General features: G+C 43.0%; 1 protein-coding gene across 4 annotated transcripts in view; it reads left to right on the forward strand.

Moving 5' to 3' along the window:
* Positions 1-93: 93 nt before the first annotated feature.
* Positions 94-19,929, forward strand: part of MCM10 (minichromosome maintenance 10 replication initiation factor) — an 84,616-nt gene continuing 64,780 nt past the window's right edge. For all 4 annotated transcript variants that reach the window (XM_078450428.2, XM_081796047.1, XM_060659290.3 and 1 more), the window contains exons 1-11: positions 94-119; positions 1,834-1,920; positions 5,525-5,866; positions 6,647-6,751; positions 7,314-7,451; positions 10,095-10,266; positions 11,888-12,053; positions 14,055-14,222; positions 15,394-15,510; positions 18,013-18,212; positions 19,530-19,630. In XM_078450428.2, coding sequence (XP_078306554.2) covers positions 1,914-1,920; positions 5,525-5,866; positions 6,647-6,751; positions 7,314-7,451; positions 10,095-10,266; positions 11,888-12,053; positions 14,055-14,222; positions 15,394-15,510; positions 18,013-18,212; positions 19,530-19,630 — 1,516 coding nt within the window. In that variant the 5' untranslated portion in view covers positions 94-119; positions 1,834-1,913. The remainder of the gene's footprint in view (positions 120-1,833; positions 1,921-5,524; positions 5,867-6,646; positions 6,752-7,313; positions 7,452-10,094; positions 10,267-11,887; positions 12,054-14,054; positions 14,223-15,393; positions 15,511-18,012; positions 18,213-19,529; positions 19,631-19,929) is intronic.

Here is a 19,929-nt window from a genome sequence, read left to right on the forward strand (position 1 = left end):
CTGACGTAGCCAATCAGCGCGGCCCTAAGTCGGCGTGCGTCTGGCGTCAGGCGGGGGGGTGGAGCCAAGTTGGAATTTTGGCGGGTCTGGCTGTAGTTCTGGAAGGGGTGCCGAGTAGGGTAAGCAGCTGGGGTCTGGGTGTGTGGGTGGTCACCCGGGGGTGAGGTAGGGGGCCCGCCACGCGGGTCTGCGGGAGAGTTTGGAGAGCTCCGAGGCCGAGAAGCGCGGAGCCCGAGGCGGTCAGGTGGGGGAGAACTGGAGTCGGGCGAGCGCGGTGTCCGCGCGGCCGGGTGGGCTCTGGGTGCCGAGCGACCGAAAGGTAGGGGCGCCTTAAAGGCACCAAGGAGGTACCAGGCGTCGGGCCATCCTCTCTGCTTAAGGGACCAGGTTTGGGTTCTTTCTCAAGTAACCTTTTAAAATGCATGCCGTGGAGACTTTTATTTTTTTCATTTTTTGTTTTCAATTCGTGATTTGCTTGAAGTTATTGAGTGTGTGCCATGTGCAGTCCTCCAAACACACATTACTTATACCCGCGTGAAGCTTAGAATCTAAAGAGAATAACAGATAACACGCACACCACAGTGGAAAGTGCAGTGAAGTCACGAAAAGGATGAGGTGTGGGCGGGCGCCGCGGAGCCGGTCAGATAGGGTGGTCTGGAAGGCTCGGAACACTCCATGCTTAAGAGGAAACTGAAGAGTGAGAAGGAGCTAGGGGAGCACTTTCCAAAGAGCGTGAGGCCTGAGAGCACTCTCTGTGTTCAAGAAGTTGTAGGCAGGCTGGTCTGAGTAGAAGTAGGCAAGAGAGAGAGTATCCACTTAATTCATAGACTTTTGAATTTTGTTTTAATGGTAATGAAAAATCGTTAAAGAATTTTAGTTAAGAGAATACTACCATCTGGTTTATATTCCTCAGAGATTACTAAGGAAAGAAAAGACTACTGTGGCTGCTGTATGGAAATGAGATTACAGAGAGACAGATCGGTACAGGAAGCTCATGGTTCAGACAAAAGATTGAGCACTGTTTTGGAGATAGAACCGATAGTTGTTGGGAGGTCCTGGATGTGAGGGTGAGGTAGAGTATGAAGGGGGGGGAGTGGGGAGGGCGGTTGGTTATAGAGGTGAGTGAGACCGTTTGCTACCCTTCAACAAGCTTACAATCCAGCAAATTTCCCAGGAGACAACACAGTGGGGAGCACACAATAGGTCCATGGAAATATTTGTCAAATAAATAAAAAGAAAGCATCATAATTAATACTTGACCTTGCACTTCCCAAAGCCAGCTATAGAAGCTCATATTCATTGAATAAGAGCCTAGACAAAATCTGTTGAGCTTTTTTCTTGCAGTCACTAAAATCATTTAAATGAAAAAAAGGAAAGTGCACACAATAACATGAATCTACCCTAATTAGCTCTGCCACCTCTGCGTTTTGCTAAGTAGTATTGAATTGAAATCCTGATGTGACGAAGGTTGCAACTAAGTAGAGCCACACACACTAGATTGCTGTGGATAAGGGAGCCACCGAATGTGTCACAGTAAATAACATGGGATAATAGCCCTAATAATTAGGGCATTCTCAATAATACTTGTTCACAGTCAGTCTCATCCATGTGCTCTAGTACCCAGCAAACTGCTCCATAGCTCAACTGAGTTTCTACACCATAGTTTGAAGACAAGATAAAAGGGGTGGTGGGGGTGGGGGGGAGAAATAGTCAGATTTTGGACGAATCCTCAGCTTCAAGCCCATAGGATTTGTGAGATCCCTGATTCTTTATATATGGGATGTGAGAAAGCGAGAACAATCAAGGGTGACTTTTCTAATGTTGATTTCATAGCCGAGATTCGACATTCCTGCCATCTCCTGGGCACTGGATTCTCCTTTGAAGTTCTCTATCACAACTGTTCTCTTGACAGCATGGATGGTAAGTTCTGGCAGCTGTCTCAAGTTATGTGTGTTTCATGGAAAACCATGCTTTTGTCCATGGACTTGTTATTTGTCCTACTTGCGGAATGGTGAAAATGGCTACCTCACCCTCAAGTATTGTCTGAGTGGTTCAGAAAAGATCTCACTTCAATCAGAGAATGTTACTTGTTTTTTAATGTTTATTTTTGAGAGAGAGAACAGAGGACAGATTGTGAGCAGGAGAAGAGCAAGGAGAGAGGGAGACACAGAATCCAAAGCAAGCTCCAGGCTCTGAGCTGTCAGCACAGAGGCCGATGTGGGGCTTGAACTCGTGAACAATGATATCATGACCTGAGCCAAAGTCGGACACTCAACCACTGAGCCACCCAGGTGCCCTATGAGCAGCCATATTTTTTACACCAGGAGACAGGTGTTTAGTAATTTGTCCCAGGTGAAACTGCCACAGTAGGGATTTGAACCCAGGAAGCCTGACTTCAGAGTTCACAGTTAATGTTGAAGTCGCTTCAGTGTAGCTGTGAGTTAAATTCTTGTAGTCCTTTCTCATTTTGTTTATTTTGCAGAGGTGTATGCACAATATTTACCTAATAAAAAGAGGCTACTCTGATTAACAGAGCTTAGCCTGGGAGTAGCTTAGCAGTGATTGTGCTGGCTGTAAAGAGATGCTGACAAATAAAATGCATTATTTTTCTGGTTACATAATGAGCTCATTATCTGAAACTAGATTTTGTTTTTAAATCCAAGTTTATTACCCTCTTCCTTTTTCAAAAAAGTAGAACCAAATATTATTGAAATTCTTCACACTGGGATAACACGTGACATTGATTATACCTTTGGTATAATAATAGCATCCTGTTTCCTGAAACCATCAAATTACCTTCAGGGCAGTTAATATAATATAAAGTATAATTATTTGCTATGAGATAGTTATGAAAATAAGTGGTGAGGGGCGCTTGGGTGGCTCAGTCGGTTAGGCGGCCGACTTCAGCTCAGGTCATGATCTTGCGGTCCGTGAGTTCTAGCCCTGTGTTGGGCTCTGTGCTGACAGCTCAGAGCCTGGAACCTGCTTCATATTCTGTGTCTCCCGCTCTCTGACCCTCCCCTGTTCATGCTCTGTCTCTCCCTGTCTCAAAAATAAATAAACGTTAAAAAAAAAATTAAAAAAAAAAAAAAGAAAGAAAATAAGTGGTGAATGGGTATGTGTCCTCTAAGAAACCGTTGTATCTAATAAACATTCATTTGGTTGTCACAGTGCTAACAGTTTGGTCCAGTGTGGACGAAATCTGGTCTAGAGAAACACTGGTGCTAGAGAAACACGGTTGCACAACATTCCTGCTTCCATTCTAGTACAGAGAGCAAGATAAGAACAAATAAGTAGGAAGATAATCAGGTAGTTGGTTGGTATGATGGAAGACACTAGAAAGAATTCATATGCCGAGGGGAATGCTCCAGAAGACAGGGAATCATGGGTGATGTGGGGAGGAGAGCTGATGATTATAGGCTGACATCCTTGGGGGGTTGAGAGGAAGAGGGTCCAGTGTATAAATGAAGCAGGGAGGTTGGGTCAGCATAACATGAAGACAGGATTATTGGTGGTGACTGAGTTGAACCGGGCTGGGAGGCATCACAGATTAGCTCTGGGCAACATTTATCATCAACTATGAGTGGTGTGGACCAAAGCCTCTTCCTGAAGTGTGCTCTCTTCAGCAGCGAAGAACAGGAGAGAGGAAGGCCTCTTGGCTCCCTTGAGGGAATGTGGCAGTCTCACCCAGAGCACAGGGAGCCAGGTCGCCTCTTCTTGCTGTGCCCTCCAGTTTTGCAGTGATTATTGAGCAAGAAATTCCAGCAGATCATTATCTAACTTTAAGCCTTAGACCCTTTCATCAGATTCTAGGCCATGAGTTTGTGCATTGGCTCTTTTCCATCTGGTAAGAGAGTGTAGAGCGGTGTAAAGAATATTGGGTTGCTGGCCTAGAGATCTCCATCCTAAGCCAGGCTCCTGTGCTGACCTGTGTTGCCATATGGTCCTGAACAGACCCTTGATGTCTCTGGACTTTAACTCTTGTCTTTCAGGTGAAGGGGGGCACGGTGCATGAAATATCATTAATGTCTTAAAATGGCTCAGATTTTATAAAGGATTAATACCCAAACGGGGAAAAAAAATGGGCACCGAAAGAAAGAAGAAATCCTAAGGGCCAATAAATGTAAACAATTCTTTACCTCATGAGATTTCTCTGGAAATGCAAATCAGAACACTGAGATGCCTTTTAAAATCCTCCATCAGACTAGCAAAAAAACTTAAAGTGACATCAGATATTGGTGAGGTGTTAGGGAGAAGTGGCACTGCCATAGTGCTAGTGAGTAATCACTTTGGGAGCGGGTTTGGCCGTATCTGGGCAAGTCGGAAGATGTGCACCCAGCAGCCCAACAATTCCACTCGTGCTAGGTATTCCTGGGAAACTGTCACACGTATGCAAGACATCGTCATGGTTGCTGCAGAGTTTGTGGTGGGAAAGAATTGGAAAAGAATTACCATATAGCCATTGAAAGAAACTAGAACTGTATGTTTTGATTCAGGTCGGTCTTAACATGCAATGTTGAATTAAACCAGGATACAGAGGAATACATACAGTGTGCAACAATTTATGAAAATACTTTATTTTTTACTGTTTGTTTATTTTTGAGAGAGAGAGAGAGAGACAGAGCATGAGTGAAGGAGGGACAGAGAGAGGGAAACACAGAACTCGAAGCAAGCTCCAGGCTCTGAGCTGTCAGCACAGAGCCTGATACCAGGTTCGAACTCACAGACCGTGAGATCATGACCTGAGCTGAAGTAAGACACTTAACCAACTGAGCCAGCCAGGTGTCCCGGAAATATTATAAATCAACCAAATACTCTGTATGGATTATGAATACTTATGTATTTATGTTAAAATTTTGAAAAATGGACTAGACTGATATACCAAAATTAGGATACTTCTTGCAGTAGGGTGTGGAGGCAGTGGTTAGGAATTGTGATAAGATTTGGCATGATAAAAAAAATTCACATATGCACATAAAAAAACCCATATACACATTGAAAAAAAGATTTGGCATGATAAACTATAAACTTTTTTTTTTTTTAAGTTTACTTATCTAACGTAAAGGCAAGAAGCAAACATAAATGACTCATTCTGGTTGATGAAATATAAGTACTTTTTTTATGGTTGTTTGTACCTTTTCTACATTTGAAATTTTTTTACCCCTCAAACAATTAAAGCCTAAATGCATGTTTAGTGTATTTTTGAGTTATTCCCTTATGGGTTGGATTTCATGGAAGTTGGTATGCAGGAAGTTATCTCACTAGCTGAAGTAGCACAGGGAGAAAGATCAGCCCAGTGAACGGCCCGGTGTGGTCACTATGCAGGTGTTGGCCCCTTTCTCCTTCACCCAGTGCCCTATAAGCACTTGGGAAGAGGAAAGGTGGACAGAAGATCAACAATTTACCAGGCAAAATGGTGAGCCATTTTAACTGCGTTATTAATGTTGAGTGTTTTAATTAACTGCTTGTCATTAGCAGTTTTTCTCAGGTGGGTTTACTTTCTGTCCTTCGTCTTTTTCCCCAGGGGAGGAAGATGATTTGTCTCTGCTGACTGCATTGCTGGAGGAGAATGAGTCAGCCCTGGACTGTAATTCAGAAGAGAGTCACCGCTTGACCCAGGAAGATCGTGAACCTGATGCATTTGATGAGCTCTTTGATGCAGATGATGATGGTGAATCTTACTCAGAGGAGCCTGCTGATGGAGAAGTGGGAGAGATTGAGGACCGAAAGGAAAATCTGGCCACTCTCTTTGGAGATATGGGGGACTTAACAGATGAAGAAGAAGTTCCCACACCGCAGTCAACTAAAAACAGTGTCCCCACTGCTCCTGCTCCCAGTCAAGGGAAAAGTAATCAAGAGTTGCAAGGTGCCCTAACTACTTGCTTTTCTAATTTCTTCATGGTAGACTAGATGGAACCTGACAGTTTTCATCAAAATAGCTGCTGAGTCAAGAGTGGAGATACATGACTCGGCAAAAAAAAAAAAAAAAAAAGAAAGAAATCGTGGGAGTTAGTAGAGGAGATATTCACAGCCAGCATTTCAGCATGCAGAGGCCAGCTGTAATTTAGTCCCTCCCAGAATGGCTCTAACGTCTTTCGTGCCTGTTACAGAAAAATCGTACCCAGAGACTCCTCTGCATGGGGAGCCAGGGACAAGATGGCAGGCTTCTCCACATTATTTTTGGGCAAGAGACCATTTCTGAACAGAAGCTTTGTGGAGTGCCCTTTTCTTATTCGTGGCATTGTCTCTTATATATTCTGAAATTATAATAAAATTCAGTGGTTTGCTGTTTCTTCTAATGCAAGAACCAGCATTTATTATATTGTATTCAGTTTATGAAATACTAATCACTTTTCTTGATTCCTAAAAACTTGTTAACTGGGGATATGTATTTGTGATATTTGTCAGTAGAACAAATTCATGACTAGCTTAGGTATTAGAGACTTGATTACTGAAAATACAAAGTTTATTTCTCTAAGGGACCTCTTAGTGCAAAAGTTAATGGTGAGTTCTCAGTATGTGATTATATTGTGGCTCTTGGCATTTCAGGGTGAGGGAGTAGACACCAAAAGTAATTCCAGCATTTTTGCCATGTATGATATTTCTTCTGCTCTGGGTCTTAAGTCAATATACTTTTCTTTCCTAGATGAATTAAAGAAGTTGCAAGAGCAGATGAAATCCTTACAAGAACAGCTAAAAATAGCAACAATTACACAGCCTGCAAGTCCAGCCCTTCTGCATAAATCTCCTGGTAATCAGACTAATTCTAGGAATAACGTGCATCTCTGTTAGTGAGAAATTATAGGGGCACCTGGGTGGCTCAGTGGGTAAAGCATGCACCTCTTGATTTCAGCTCAGGTCATGATCTTATGGGCTGTGAGTTTAAGCCCTGCATCAAGTTCTGCACTGACAGCGCTGAGCCTGCTTGGGATTCATATTTTGTCTCTCTCTCTCTCTCCCCCTCCCCCCCCCTCCCTCTCTCCCTCTCTCCCTCTTTCCCTCTCTCCCTCTCTCCCTCTCTCCCTCTCTCCCTCTCTCCCTCTCTCCCTCTCTGCCTCTCTCCCTCTCTGCCTCTCTCCCTCTCTCCCTCTCTCCCTCTTTCTCCCTCTCTCCCTCTTTCTCCCTCCCCTCCTTGCCCCTCCCCTGCTCGTGCTCGCACACATGCATACTTTCTCTCTTTTTCTCAAAAATAAATATTTAAAAGAGAGAAAGAAAAATTATAGCATTACTTCTGCATTCAGCTGCTGGTAAAATAGCCTTTGAGTTCCTTTCTAAATTTTCTTTGTTAATTTCTTTTCCTTTTAATAACATAGCTAAGTCCCCACGTCCCCCTCTGAAGGAGAAGAAAGTTCAAAGAATTCAGGAGTCAACGTGCTTCGCTGCAGAGCTTGATGTCCCTGCTCTACCGAAAACCAAGCGGGTGGCTCGGACTCCGAAGGCTTCACCTGCAGGTACAGTACTTCAAGGCCTGCCTGGTTTTTCGCTACTCTGGCTCTGTTTAACGTTTATTTATTTTTGAGACAGAGACAAAGCATGAACGGGGGAGGGTCAGGAAGAGGGAGACACAGAATCCGAAACAGGCCCCAGGCTCTGAGCTGTCAGCACAGAGCCTGACACGGGGCTCGAACTCACGGACCGCGAGATCATGACCTGAGCCAAAGTCGGCTGCTTAACCGATTGAGCCACCCAGGCGCCCCAGTCTGGCTCTGTTTAAAATTCAGTTCATCACTGTCATACCTGCAGGGGACAGCTGGGGGTCTGCCTTAACTGCCCATTGAGAAAAGTAAGTTTGTTTGGGATTGAGAGCCATATGCTCTGTTTTGTAATCTTCCTCTGCATCTTAAAGTGCCCAGAAAACCCTCAGGTGCAGAGTAGGTATTTACTAAAACAACGAATTAAATGTTTTTGAAGCTCTACAGTCCTGTAGTTGAATTATAGCAAGTATAACCACTGGATTGAGTTCTTGTGCAATCCAGAGATTGAGTCTTCAGGCTTGTGAGTTCAAGGCACAGATTCCTTTTAATGGCCAGGTTTTATTTGAAGTGAAGTTGTATTAAAGCAGAGGGTCCATTCTTTAGAAAAGACTTCTTCTCCAGGAGTAGAGATGTATATTCAAACACCGTTCTAGTTCAGCCCACATATAAGCACGTAGAATTAAACTGGAAAATATTCATAAGTGCTATGTATTGATTTTATTGCACTGCCTCAGTTTGCACATGGTAATAATTCTTTGGAAGATCTCGGGGCTCCTGGGTGGCTCAGGCAGTTAAGCGTCCAGCTTCAGCTCAGGTCATGATCTCACGGTTTGTGAGTTCGAGCCTCACATCAGGCTCTCTGCTGTCAGCGCAGAGCCCACTTTAGATCCTCTGTCTCCCTCTCTCTGCCCCTCCCCTGCTCACATGTGCGCTCTCTGTCTCTCTTAAAAATAAACATTAGGGGTGCCTGGGTGGCTCAGTCTGTTGGGCATCCAACTTCGGCTCAGGTCATAATCTCACGGCTTGTGAGTTCAAGCCCTGCGTTGGGCTCTGTGCTGACAGCCCAGAGCCTGGAACCTGCTTCAGATTCTGTGCCTCCCTGTCTCTGTGTCCCTCCCCTGCTTGCACTCTGTCTCTCTCTCAGAAATAAAGATTAAAGAAAAAAAGTTAAAAAAAAATAAACATTAAAAAATATTTAATTAGAGAAAGACAAATATCACATGACTTTACTCATGAGGAATTTAAGATACAAAACAGATGAACATAAGGGAAGGACAATAAAAATAATATAAAAACAGGGAGGGGGACAAAACATAAGAGACTCTTAAGTATAGAGAACAAACAGAGGGTTACTAGAGGGGTTTTAGGAGGGGGGATGGGCTAAATGGGTAAGGGGCACTAAGGAATCTACTCCTGAAATCATTGTTGCACTATATGTGAACTAACATGGATGTAAATTAAAAAATAAAATAAAATTCAAAGAAGTATATTTAAATATTAAAAAAAATAATTCTTTGGAAGATCTAAGACAGAATGGTCTGGATAACATAGCTCAGAGTAAGCAGCATCCTATTCACCACGTATGTTCAAAAAGGCCCTTTAGAACAGCAGTGGCATGTGACTCTGTAGTAGGGAATAGCAGCCCTGCATGTTCATATTTATTTAACAAAAATTATGTATTCCTTGTATCCGCTTATGAATGGCATCCATCCCTTTAGGATCTTTAACATTACTATGTCATTAGGCAGTGTCCAAAGTTCAGTTTTGAGGGCGTGGGGCATGGGCATGCTTTCTAGAGATTCTCAAGTTCTTGGGTTGCCCTGCTTCCTAGCTTGGGAGCGGTGATCCAAAGTCTTTTGAGGGTAAACAACACAGTCTTATTTAAGAGAGAGTGAAATTGTATTAAGGAAAAATATCCAGGTTTTCTGACCTTCAGGAACATTATCAAATGCTTCTAAAATAAGAATAGTAACCACATCAGGGATGTTTAATGCAAGCAAGTCAGTAGAATACCCTGGTCCCCCTAGATCCGCCTGCCCCACCCTGTAAATAAAATGAAATGGAACCAAATGGAATGAGATGAAACCAGAAACAAAAGGGAGTTAACTTCGCATTTTCTTCAGGTAGAAAGTTGATCTGTACACAAATCACTAATCATTGGTCCCTGAAGGAGGGCTCTTACTCCCTTATGCAATCTACCACAGTGCTCTGTGTATAGGGAATGCTCAATGTCATTGCACAAAGGAACTCTGTTTCAGAGCTGCACTGTAATATAGCCACCACTAGCCACGTGTGACTATTTACATTTATATTAGTTTAAGTAAAATTAGACATTCATTTCTTTAGAAGCACTAATCAATTTTAAGTACTTATGGCCACATGTGGCTTGTGGCCACCATACCAGACAGCATGGGTATAAAACATTTCCATGGTCTCAGGAAGTTCTTTCAGACTGCACTGCAGAGATTTGGAGGGTAGTACAGAAATGGTCTTGTGGGCTTCCTTTGTTCTCTCAAAATTTGGTTATTGCATATTGATTTAAAAAGAATTCTATAAAAACAAATTTTGTAGGGGTTAGTGTGATTTTCCTTTCACTTAATTTTTATGTTAATTTTTTAGAGCCCAAAAGTTTGTCTTCAGGGACGACAAGTACACTTTCCCAACCACTCCGAACTACTCCTGGAAACAAACCTAGTGGGTTGACCAGAGATCACAGCGCAGGGACCCCCAGGAGTTCTGGAGAACCGCAGACCGTGATCTGTGTGGAAGCCTTCTCGGGCCTGAGACTCAGGTCAGTAACTGTAAAGGCCTCTCACTCTGTTCTCATGCCCCACTAGATGCCTTGTCCTCCTTCCCGAGGACTGAGCCTTCTACAAACCATGTATTTGTACAGCAGATCCACTTAACACCAACAGCTCTTGAACTTGGCAAAACTTGGCAGTAAAACTAACCATAACGTACAGTACAGTTGGCATGTGAAATGTTTAAAGAAGACTTTTTCATGTTTACATGGTGAGTAAAAGATAATGCATCTGTAAAAAGGAAATGGGCAAATAAATAATAGTGTACGTAATCAGAAACAGTGATAGAGACTGTTTTTAAATACATAAAGGTGTTCACAGTTTAACCAGGATCGTAGTATCTTGTAATTAGTGTTAAGAAAAATACCTGTGCTCTTTTTCTTTCTAATAACTTTCAAGGCACGTTTATGTCCTTTGCTTCGGTTGTGTGGGGAGATTAAGATTCTCTGTTAAAATAGGAATAAATCCCAGGATCAGTTCAGTTCAGAGCCTGGACTTTTAAGTCTTCTGTGGCCCCCATCACTAGTCCATTGCAGCTCCACAAACACTTCTGTCGAAGCCCAGGGCAGGGCAATAATCCTTACGCTGAGACCAGATTGCTTTTAGTACAGTCCATCTGAGTAGCTAGGTGCTATCCTAGAACACCTAACCCTTGTCAGTCTCAACTAAAACTGCTAAGATCTTAAATTACACGTTACTGAGCAGTGGCTGGGAGGCAGGTAGGTGCCACCACACCGTAGATGTGTATTTAAAGACTCCATACTCTCCAAAATCGGAAGAAAGTACTCAAGTGTTTTAATGACACCTGGGACATGTGGGATGGAATACAGTAAAAGCTGTGGTTCTCACTGAGGGCGCTGCAAGGTTTTTTCCAAGGTATACGTCCCCCTACCGAGATGATCCTGTCCACTGCAACAGGTTCTTGGTTGAAATCCCCCACAGATGAAGATGTTGTGAGTGTGAGTGCGCTGTGCCCGTAAATTGAAGTGGGTAGACAAAGTCAGAACCACTCAGCCAGAGCTCCTGAGTGGGCTGCAGATTTAGAGGATCACACAGTTGTTGGAGTCTCATTAGGAATAAGAATATATTAATCGAAGCCTTGGTTTATTGTTCTCTTAAAATGTTGATGAAATCTAAATATCTTATTTTCTAATCTCAACTTATGATTTTGTATTAAACTCAGAGATCACTTTTAAAAGAATATTGTAACATACATTATAATGTATAAGAAAAAGAGTGTATGATCTTTCTTGTTTTCTATATAAGCTCCACTTCTCTATCGAAGGAAGCACAAACCTAGCTTTAAGAATTACCTTATTTTTATTTATCTGCCATAAAAATCTTTGCCTTGGGGGCGCCTGGCTGGCTCAGTTGGAAGAGCAAGCGACTCTCGATTTTGGGGTCGTGAGTTGGAGCCCTGTGTCACACATGGTGCCTACTTAAAAAAACAAACCATCTTTGCTTTGCCCATACTACATAACTAAACCTCCCTGAGAGCCGAGACTTCAGAGAAGATCTCCGTCCATAACATCTCTTCTTACCAAACTGCTACAGTGCCAGGGAATCTCTTATTAGAATAATAATCTAATAATTGCTGGTGTCTTGACCCAGGCGGCCTCGAGTGTCCTCCACAGAGATGAACAAGAAAATGATTGGCCGAAAACTGATCAGACTTTCTCAGCTCAAGGAAAAGATGGCAAGTGAGAAGCTGGAAGAAATAGACTGGGTGACTTTTGGGGTTATATTGAAGAAAATCACTCCACAGAGTTGTAATAGTGTAAGCATCTTACTGATTTCTTAGCTGCTCAAACACAAACTAACAGTGGGGACTCATGTTCTTGATTTTTCTAGCCCAAGCCCATCAGTATTTCATTTTGAAATAGCTGCTCATAAGTTCCCAGATTGCCTCACCTTTGTTGGGATTGCTGTCTGAGAGGGGTGTATGTGGAGAATGCCCTACTTATAGAAGATCTGGTTGTAGAGGGTCCTTGGCCTTCTCATTGTATTGTTTTTGCTGCATCTCACTTGTCATTGTTTTTGTGGTACATGTGGGTTGCCCCAGTGAAGGTGTCCTCCTGCTTATGGAGCAGAGGCTGAGCACAGACTCTCTGGACAGCCTGACTGGAAGTAAGAGGGCAACTGCAGAAATTCTGAAATTGCCGTCCTTGTGAGCACAGTGAATATTACAAGAAATCTAACAAGTTCTAAAATCGCAGTTGACTGAGGCATAACAAGAAGATTATCTTGTGGCATGGCGAGTCACAAGATCTGGGTTCTAAGCCTCATTCTCCCTTTAACTATGTGGACTTAGGTTTACCTTTAATCTTTGAGGACTTCCATGTGCTTATTTTTTAGAGGAAGGAACTGGCTTTTGATTCTATCAGAATTCTCTTCCACCTCTCAAAATACTATGATCATGGTCATTACTGATTTCTTTCCTTAATTGAGATCTTGGACAACCTTGGGTTTTTCTACAAGGCCTGGCCTCCTCGACAACGAGTTGACTTTCAGATTAGTGAGTCCTTCTCTAGCCCTATTACTGTCGAGTTGAACGTGAACACGTCTGGTTCATTTGATTAGGTTCTGAATTGTGTCATAAGTGGCTATGATGACATTGAAAGGCATTGTACAAATCCATGGGAAAATAGAACACTCAAATCCAGTCAGTGGCTCACCATAACCTATAACCACACCCACTCTGGGTTGCCTCTGTGAAATAGCTTGATTGTGTATTGAAATTATTTTGTTTTAAAAAAAAAAATCTGAAAGTGGAAGTTGTTACAGTCAGCATTTTGAGTTACATTTCTTCAGATACATGATAATGCTTTTGAAATTTGACCATTCAACATAGCCAGTTGTCATTAAATGAGGCTTTTGTTTTTCTTCTAAACTAGGCAAAGATTTTAATAGCATAGAGCTGATACTTCCTTATTAATGTTAATAGTATCATCAGTGATAAAAGATCCTCTAAATTTATATCAGTAAGTTATTAAATGGTAGTGCCACTACTTCCAGTGGTCCTTTTCACACTGTGTGTGTAGTTAGAAAGGCGGTACTATCCCATTGAGTACTTAGACCTGAGAACTAGAGGCTTCACTAACACATGGGCCATTGGCTTGCCTGACTTCACCTTCATTTCTAAAATGAGAACAGCAGGGGCACCTGGGTGGCTCAGTCAGTTAAGCATCTGACATCAACTCAGGTCATGATCTCACAGTTCATGAGTTCAAGCCCTGTGTCAGGCTCTGTGCTGATAGCTCAGATTCTGGAGCCTTCTTCAGATTCTGTGTCTCCCTCTTCCTCTGTACCTCCCCTGCTCATGCTCTATCTCTCTCTCTCGAAAATAAACATTTAAAAAAATGAAAGAGAGGTAATAAATACTAAAGCCTAGAGAGAGGATTAATTTATAATTAGCAGACATTCTCAAGATTATATACTCAGGATGGATATATTTATATATTTTTCCACAATAGAGCACTTATACATGGAGACAGTATAGCCCATTGTGCAAAACTTAGTAAAAATAAGGGGCGCCTGGATGGTTCAGTCAGTTGAGCTTCCGACTTCGGCTCAGGTCATGATCTCGTGCCCCAGGGGTTTGAGCCCAGCATCGGGCTCTGTGCTGACAGTTCGGAGCCTGATGCCTACTTGGCGGATTCTGCGTCTCCCTCTCTCTCTGCCCCTCCCCCCACTCGTGTTCTGTCTCTCAAAAATAAATAGAACGTTAAAATTTTTCAAAAAATTTTTTAGTAAAAATAAGAATAAATATTTGTTCCAGGGGAAAACATTTAGTATCTGGCGACTGAATGATCTCCGTGACCTGACGCGGTACGTGTCGTTGTTCTTGTTTGGAGAAGTTCACAAACAACTCTGGAAGACTGAACAGGGTACTGTCATAGGGTTGCTCAACGCGAACCCCATGAAGCCCAGGGATGGTTCTGAGGAGGTAAAAATCTGTTTCCATGGTTTTCTTTCTTTGTTGTTTTGTTTTTGGTTTTTTTTGGTCTTTGCAGCTTAGCCAAGTTTTATGAGAAACATTTTGTGACTGGTCCACTCCTGCATATTGAGTCATACTTTTATGTTCCACTCATCTGGTTTTTTGTTCTTTACCCACCAATAGTCTGAATTTCTACCTACTCTTAAGTGTTTCATAATTTAAATCTTATCTTTCCAAATTAGTTTCAAGATTCCTGGAGTGTTTTTGAATTATTATGTTCAGATCTCCTTAGATCTCTCCCATAGATTTCAGTGGCTGCATCAAGAGGGTAGGATTTTATAGGGGAGGGGACTTGGCTCCATTCATTAGTACAGCTGTAGCTGCAGCTCAGAATCAGTGAGGTCATCTTCTCAAGCAGCAGGAGAGCAAACCGAGATCTCCTGTGAACAGGAGCAGACCTTCTCTCCACCTGACCGGCAAGAAGCATCATTTTGTTGTTACTACATATTATCTTTAATATAATACCAGAGAGTGAGAGGCAAAGTTACTTCTTTCCTTTCACCAGAGAATGGCAACAAATCTTCATCTGTTGGTTCAGAAGTATTTGGCTACAAGTAACAAAAACTTCCCTACCATTTCTTTTAATGGTAAACAGTGGGGTTTGTTTTTCTCACATAATAAATAAGCCCGACATAGGCAATGTAGTGATGTCAGTCAGTGTCTGTGAGCCTCTCAGCCTTCTCCTCTTGGTCCCTGGATGGCTTTGAAGTTCTCGCCCTCACATCACCTTTGAAGGCAGGAAGCGAACCAGCCCCACTCCGTCTGCTTTTGTCCGGAACTCCTGCCTCAGTCTCTTGTACGGAACGTAGTCACATGACCATCACTAGTGCAGGGCATGCTGGGAAAATAAACAGGATCCATCATCTAAGGCTGAGCGTTGGCTAGCCCACAAGAAATCCGGATTCTGCAGCAAAGATGGAGATAATGGCTACTGCATAGAGAACTGAACGTGTCTTCTCTACCTCCCATGCCTACAGCTGTTTTTTCGGGTCCTGGCTTCCAATTCCTATAGACTGCTAGCGCCTTGCTAACTGCCACCAACCAGCCTCTTACTCATTCTTGCTGATGAAAGGCCATGCCTTTGTCCACTTTTAAGTCCCGGCCTGTGCCTTCTCTGCAGGTGTGTTTGTCTGTTGATCATCCTCAGAAGATCTTAATCATGGGTGAAGCTCTTGACCTGGGAACCTGTAAAGCAAAGAAGAAGAATGGACAGCCGTGTACACAGACTGTTAATTTGGTTGGTTTCAGTTCTGTTGGGGTGGTTTCTGCTAAAGACAGGAGCTAATAGGAGTAGATTGTAGATAGCGTAGCAGTAACGACCAACTTGGAACTGAGTTTCCTACGTAACAGGAAGCACCAAAGTAAGACAATTCAGTGTGTGGCTAATAACTGCCAGTTGAAAAAACTAAGGATGCGGGAAGGATTGAACTGTTAGGAAGGAAAGTGCTCTTTTATTGCCAACTGACTAGGAGGTATGAGGAAGGCGGAATTGTAGTTGCCCTCAATTCTGAGTAGTGCCAGAGATCAAACACTATGATAAAATACACTAAAAACCTTATTTTAGTCTGTTAACTCCAACATTTATTTTCTTAGAGCATTTTTCCCCAATGTTTGTTTATTTAAAATTTTTTTTAATGTTTATTTATTTTTGAGAGAGAGAAAGAGAGACACAGAATCTGAAGCAGGCTCCATGCTCCAAGCTGTCAGCACAGAGCCCGATGTGGGGCCTGAACCCATGAATTGCGAGATGACATGAGCCGAAGTCAGATGCTTGACCGACTGAGCCACCCAGGCGCCCCATGTTTGTTTATTTTGAGAAAGAACGTGTGTGCAAGCAGGGGAGAGGGGCAAGAGAGAGAGTCCCAAGCATGGAGCCCAACACGGGGCTTGATCTCATGACCTGAGCTGAAATCAAGAGTTGGATGCCTAACCAACTGAGCCCTCCAGGCACCCTGTATTTTTTTAGAGCTTTTAAAAAAATAGTAACTATGATAATTTGAGATATAATTCACATGCCATGCAATTCACCCTTTCAAAATGGACAGTTGAGTAGTTGTAATACTGAGTTGTGCAACCATCAGCACTATGTGATTTCAGAACATTTTCGGTACTGTTCCCCCTCCCAGAAAAAAAAAAAACAAAACCATACTAATTAGCAGTCAGTCCCCATTACCCTCTTCCCTCAGTCCCTGGTAAGCACTACTCTACTTTGTCTCTCTGGATTTGCCTCTTCTGGACATTTAACTAATAGAATTATACAATATGCCTTTTGTGTCTAGCTTCTTTTACTTAGCATCATGTTTCCAGGATTCATTCATGTTGTAGCAGGTGTCACTGCCTCATTCTCTTTTTGTGGTTGGATAATACTGCATCGTGTGGATATATCAGTTTTGTTTATTCATCATTCAGTGGGGCGTGTTAGGAATACTGCAGCTATAAGCATTCATGTAGCAGTTACTGTGCAGGTGTATGTTTTCAGTTTCCTTGGGTATATACCTGGAATTTCTGCGTCGAATGGTAACCCCTGTGTTTCGGCTTTTGAGGAACTGCCAGACTGGTTTCCAAGGTGGCTTTTACATTCTCACCAGCAGAGAGGAGGGCTGCATTTTCTCCACGTCCCAATCAGCACCTGTCTTTATTGGTCTCTGATGACAGCCATCCTCATGGGGATGAATTGGGGCTACTTAGAGTTCTCTGAAAGGACTAAATGCCAAGTTTCATCTCCGTTAGTTGCCTCATTCCTGCCTAACAGATCACCTGCTGAGCAGGGAATAGCAGGAGGTAAGGAGTTGGAAAAAGAGGTCTCAGAGTGAAGTGTCTTACAGATCTCCACATAGGAACACAATCATTAAAACCCCACTGTCCCCACACCTAAGGACTCACCCTGTAGAACGTTAGCACATTGCTTTCCTTTTTTTTCCTTCGTTGAAGGAGTAGCATTAGTCCAAGAGGCAGCCAGAGGCATAGAAAAATTTCACTCGATGATGATGTTGGTGTATTCTTGTATCAGTGCATATTGAGGTAGAATTCACGCAATCTGCAGTTAACCATTTTACAATGTACACTTTGGTGATACCCATCATGTTTACTCTTGTGCAACCAGCCGCTCTCTAGTTTCAGAACCTTTTCATTCCCCACAGAAACACCCCATACTCATTAAGGAACCTCTTCCCTACCCACTCACCTCCATCTACTGGTAATATGGCTTCTTGTGTCTGACTTCTTTCACTTAGCATAATGTTCTTGAGGTTCATTCTAGAAGCTAATGTTCCTTCCATTTTAGAAAGAGGGCATATGGGGTGAACAGTATCACTTTTTCTTTCATGTGACTAGAGCTTTTAAGTGTAATTCCAGTAAGTCTGTGTATACCTCCCCTTTAGGAATGGGCTTGAAGGTTAAAGGGGGGATTCTGCACCTAGAATAGTGCCCCACAAAGGTGCCTGTGGGGGGCACTCAGTCGGTTAAGTGTCTGACTCTTGGTTTCGGCTCAGGTCATGATTTCCTGGTTTCATGAGTTCAAGCCCCGCATTGGGCTCTGCGCTGGCAGCACAGAGCCTGTTTGGGGTTCTCTCTCTGCCCCTCCTCCACTTGTGTTCTTTCTGTCTCTCAAAATACATAAACAGACTTCAAAAAAAAAAGAGTAGTGCCCCTCGAAGCTGAGCAAAAGGACCAGTGTTTATTGATGCTGTCCCCCCCATGTGTGTCCCTAATCCTGATGCCGCTGCTCTGCCCTTTGCAGAACGACTGTGAGTACTGTCAGTACCACATCCAGACCCAGTACAAGAAGCTCAGCGCCAGGCGAGCTGACCTGCAGTCAACCTTCTCCGGAGGACGAATTCCAAAGAAGTTTGCCCGCAAAGGCACCGGCCTGAGAGAACGGCTGTGTCAGGATGGTTTTTACTACGGAGGAGTTTCTTCTGCATCGTACGCAGCCTCCATGTAAGACATTCTCCAGGGCGTCTTTTGCGACAGGGATCTTGCTTGTCTCCTTAGAAGAATCCCAGTGGTTGTCCTGTTCTGTAATAGTCCTGGGAGACTTGGACAGCCTTTATCTTTCATAGCTCACTGCCCGGAACAGGGTAGACGAGGACCTCCTTTATGCCCAGGTAGAGAGGAGAACACGGGGCGAGAAATTAGTCGTGTCATGATGGTCTTTACCTCGGAGCCCACGCTTCTCCTTTGGCTTCTGATGTCATAGTGCAACTTTGTCAGGGGCGATTGTATGGCTGCTGGAACTATGTTAATCATAGTGTTGGCCTCCTTTAAGTCATTTCCCTCATGACTTTTACCGTGAGCTCGTAAACCTCTTGGAATCCACATTTAACTCCGTGAATCAGTAGCAGTCAAGCCTTAGGAGTGGAGTGCTGCCAAGGCAAACATCCACAGCCTCTCTTCTGGGGAGCACAGGCCCTCCATAGAGTCCCTAAACTAGGTGATCAGTGGCACTGTCACAGTATTGTAGGAAGCACGTATGAGGACAGGTGGGGACCTGGCACAAGGGAGCTACCGTTGGTCCAAGAACAAAACAGATTTTCTTCCCAGTCTAACGGAAATTGGGCAAGAGGACTCTCACGTCCTGCCTAGCTTATCACATCAAGCACGTTTTTAAGATTTAAAATAATTTCTGTATTTTTCCAAACTGCAAAAAGCAATACCGCTGTGTTATAAAAAATGTGTGCATACAGCACAGCCCAAAGGAGCCCCATATGTATAAATTTCTAGTAATTTCTAGTAATATAAAATGAGATCAAAATGGACCTATACTTAGTAACTTTTTTCCCTACATAAAACAATTAACCCTTTCCTTATCAAATATACACTTACAGCATTATTTTTAGTGGCTACTTAGTATGCTTTTAGGTGACTCTCTGACAACACGGTTCCCTGTGGATAAACATTAATGGAGTTTCCAACTTTTAACATTACAAACAATATTTTATCCCGCTAAGATCCTGAGTTTTTGCATAGTCCTCAATCATTTTAAGATTAATTCCCAGACTACTTGATGAAAGTATTGGCGTATTGTTTATTTCTTTTGCCATGTTGCTTGTCCAGAAAGACCTCACCCAGAGTTGCAGATTGCCTAATGTAATGCATTCACCTGCTGCACTGTAGGACCACAGTATTAGGAAAGTTGCCTTAGTTCTGTGACAAACTTCCGGCAGCTTGTAATAAATGAACACAGCTGTGCCCTTACCTCATCAAAACATTGAAGTGTCATGACTTACCTTTTGGGGGTGACCCTTGTCATTTCAGTGCAGCTGCTGTTGCTCCTAAAAAGAAGATTCAAACCACTCTGACTAATATGGTCGTCAAGGGGACAGACTTGATCATTCAGGAAGCCCAACAAAAGCTTGGTAACTTGCTTTCTCGATGCTGTATTTCTTTCTGCAGTTTAAATATCTCGTCTTTAGGATTGAAAATGGTCTTGGCCCATACCCTAAGTTAAAAATATTCCCTCATCACTGTACTGAGTGATGTGGCCTAAGCCAAAGGAATCAGGCTTGGCTGGCAGCATCTTAAAAAAAAAGCAGCATATTATCGTGGCTGAGTCTTTGCTTGGTATGCTTTGTAGATTTTCTTGATGTGTCTGGTCTAACTCCTAATGTCCAGCATTAGAATCTGTAGTATCCGGTTCCTGCTCAAACCCATCAGT

Source organism: Panthera onca, chromosome B4 (genome assembly GCF_046562875.1).
Source record: "Panthera onca isolate mPanOnc1 chromosome B4, mPanOnc1 haplotype 2, whole genome shotgun sequence".
Classification (NCBI taxonomy): domain Eukaryota; kingdom Metazoa; phylum Chordata; class Mammalia; order Carnivora; family Felidae; genus Panthera; species Panthera onca.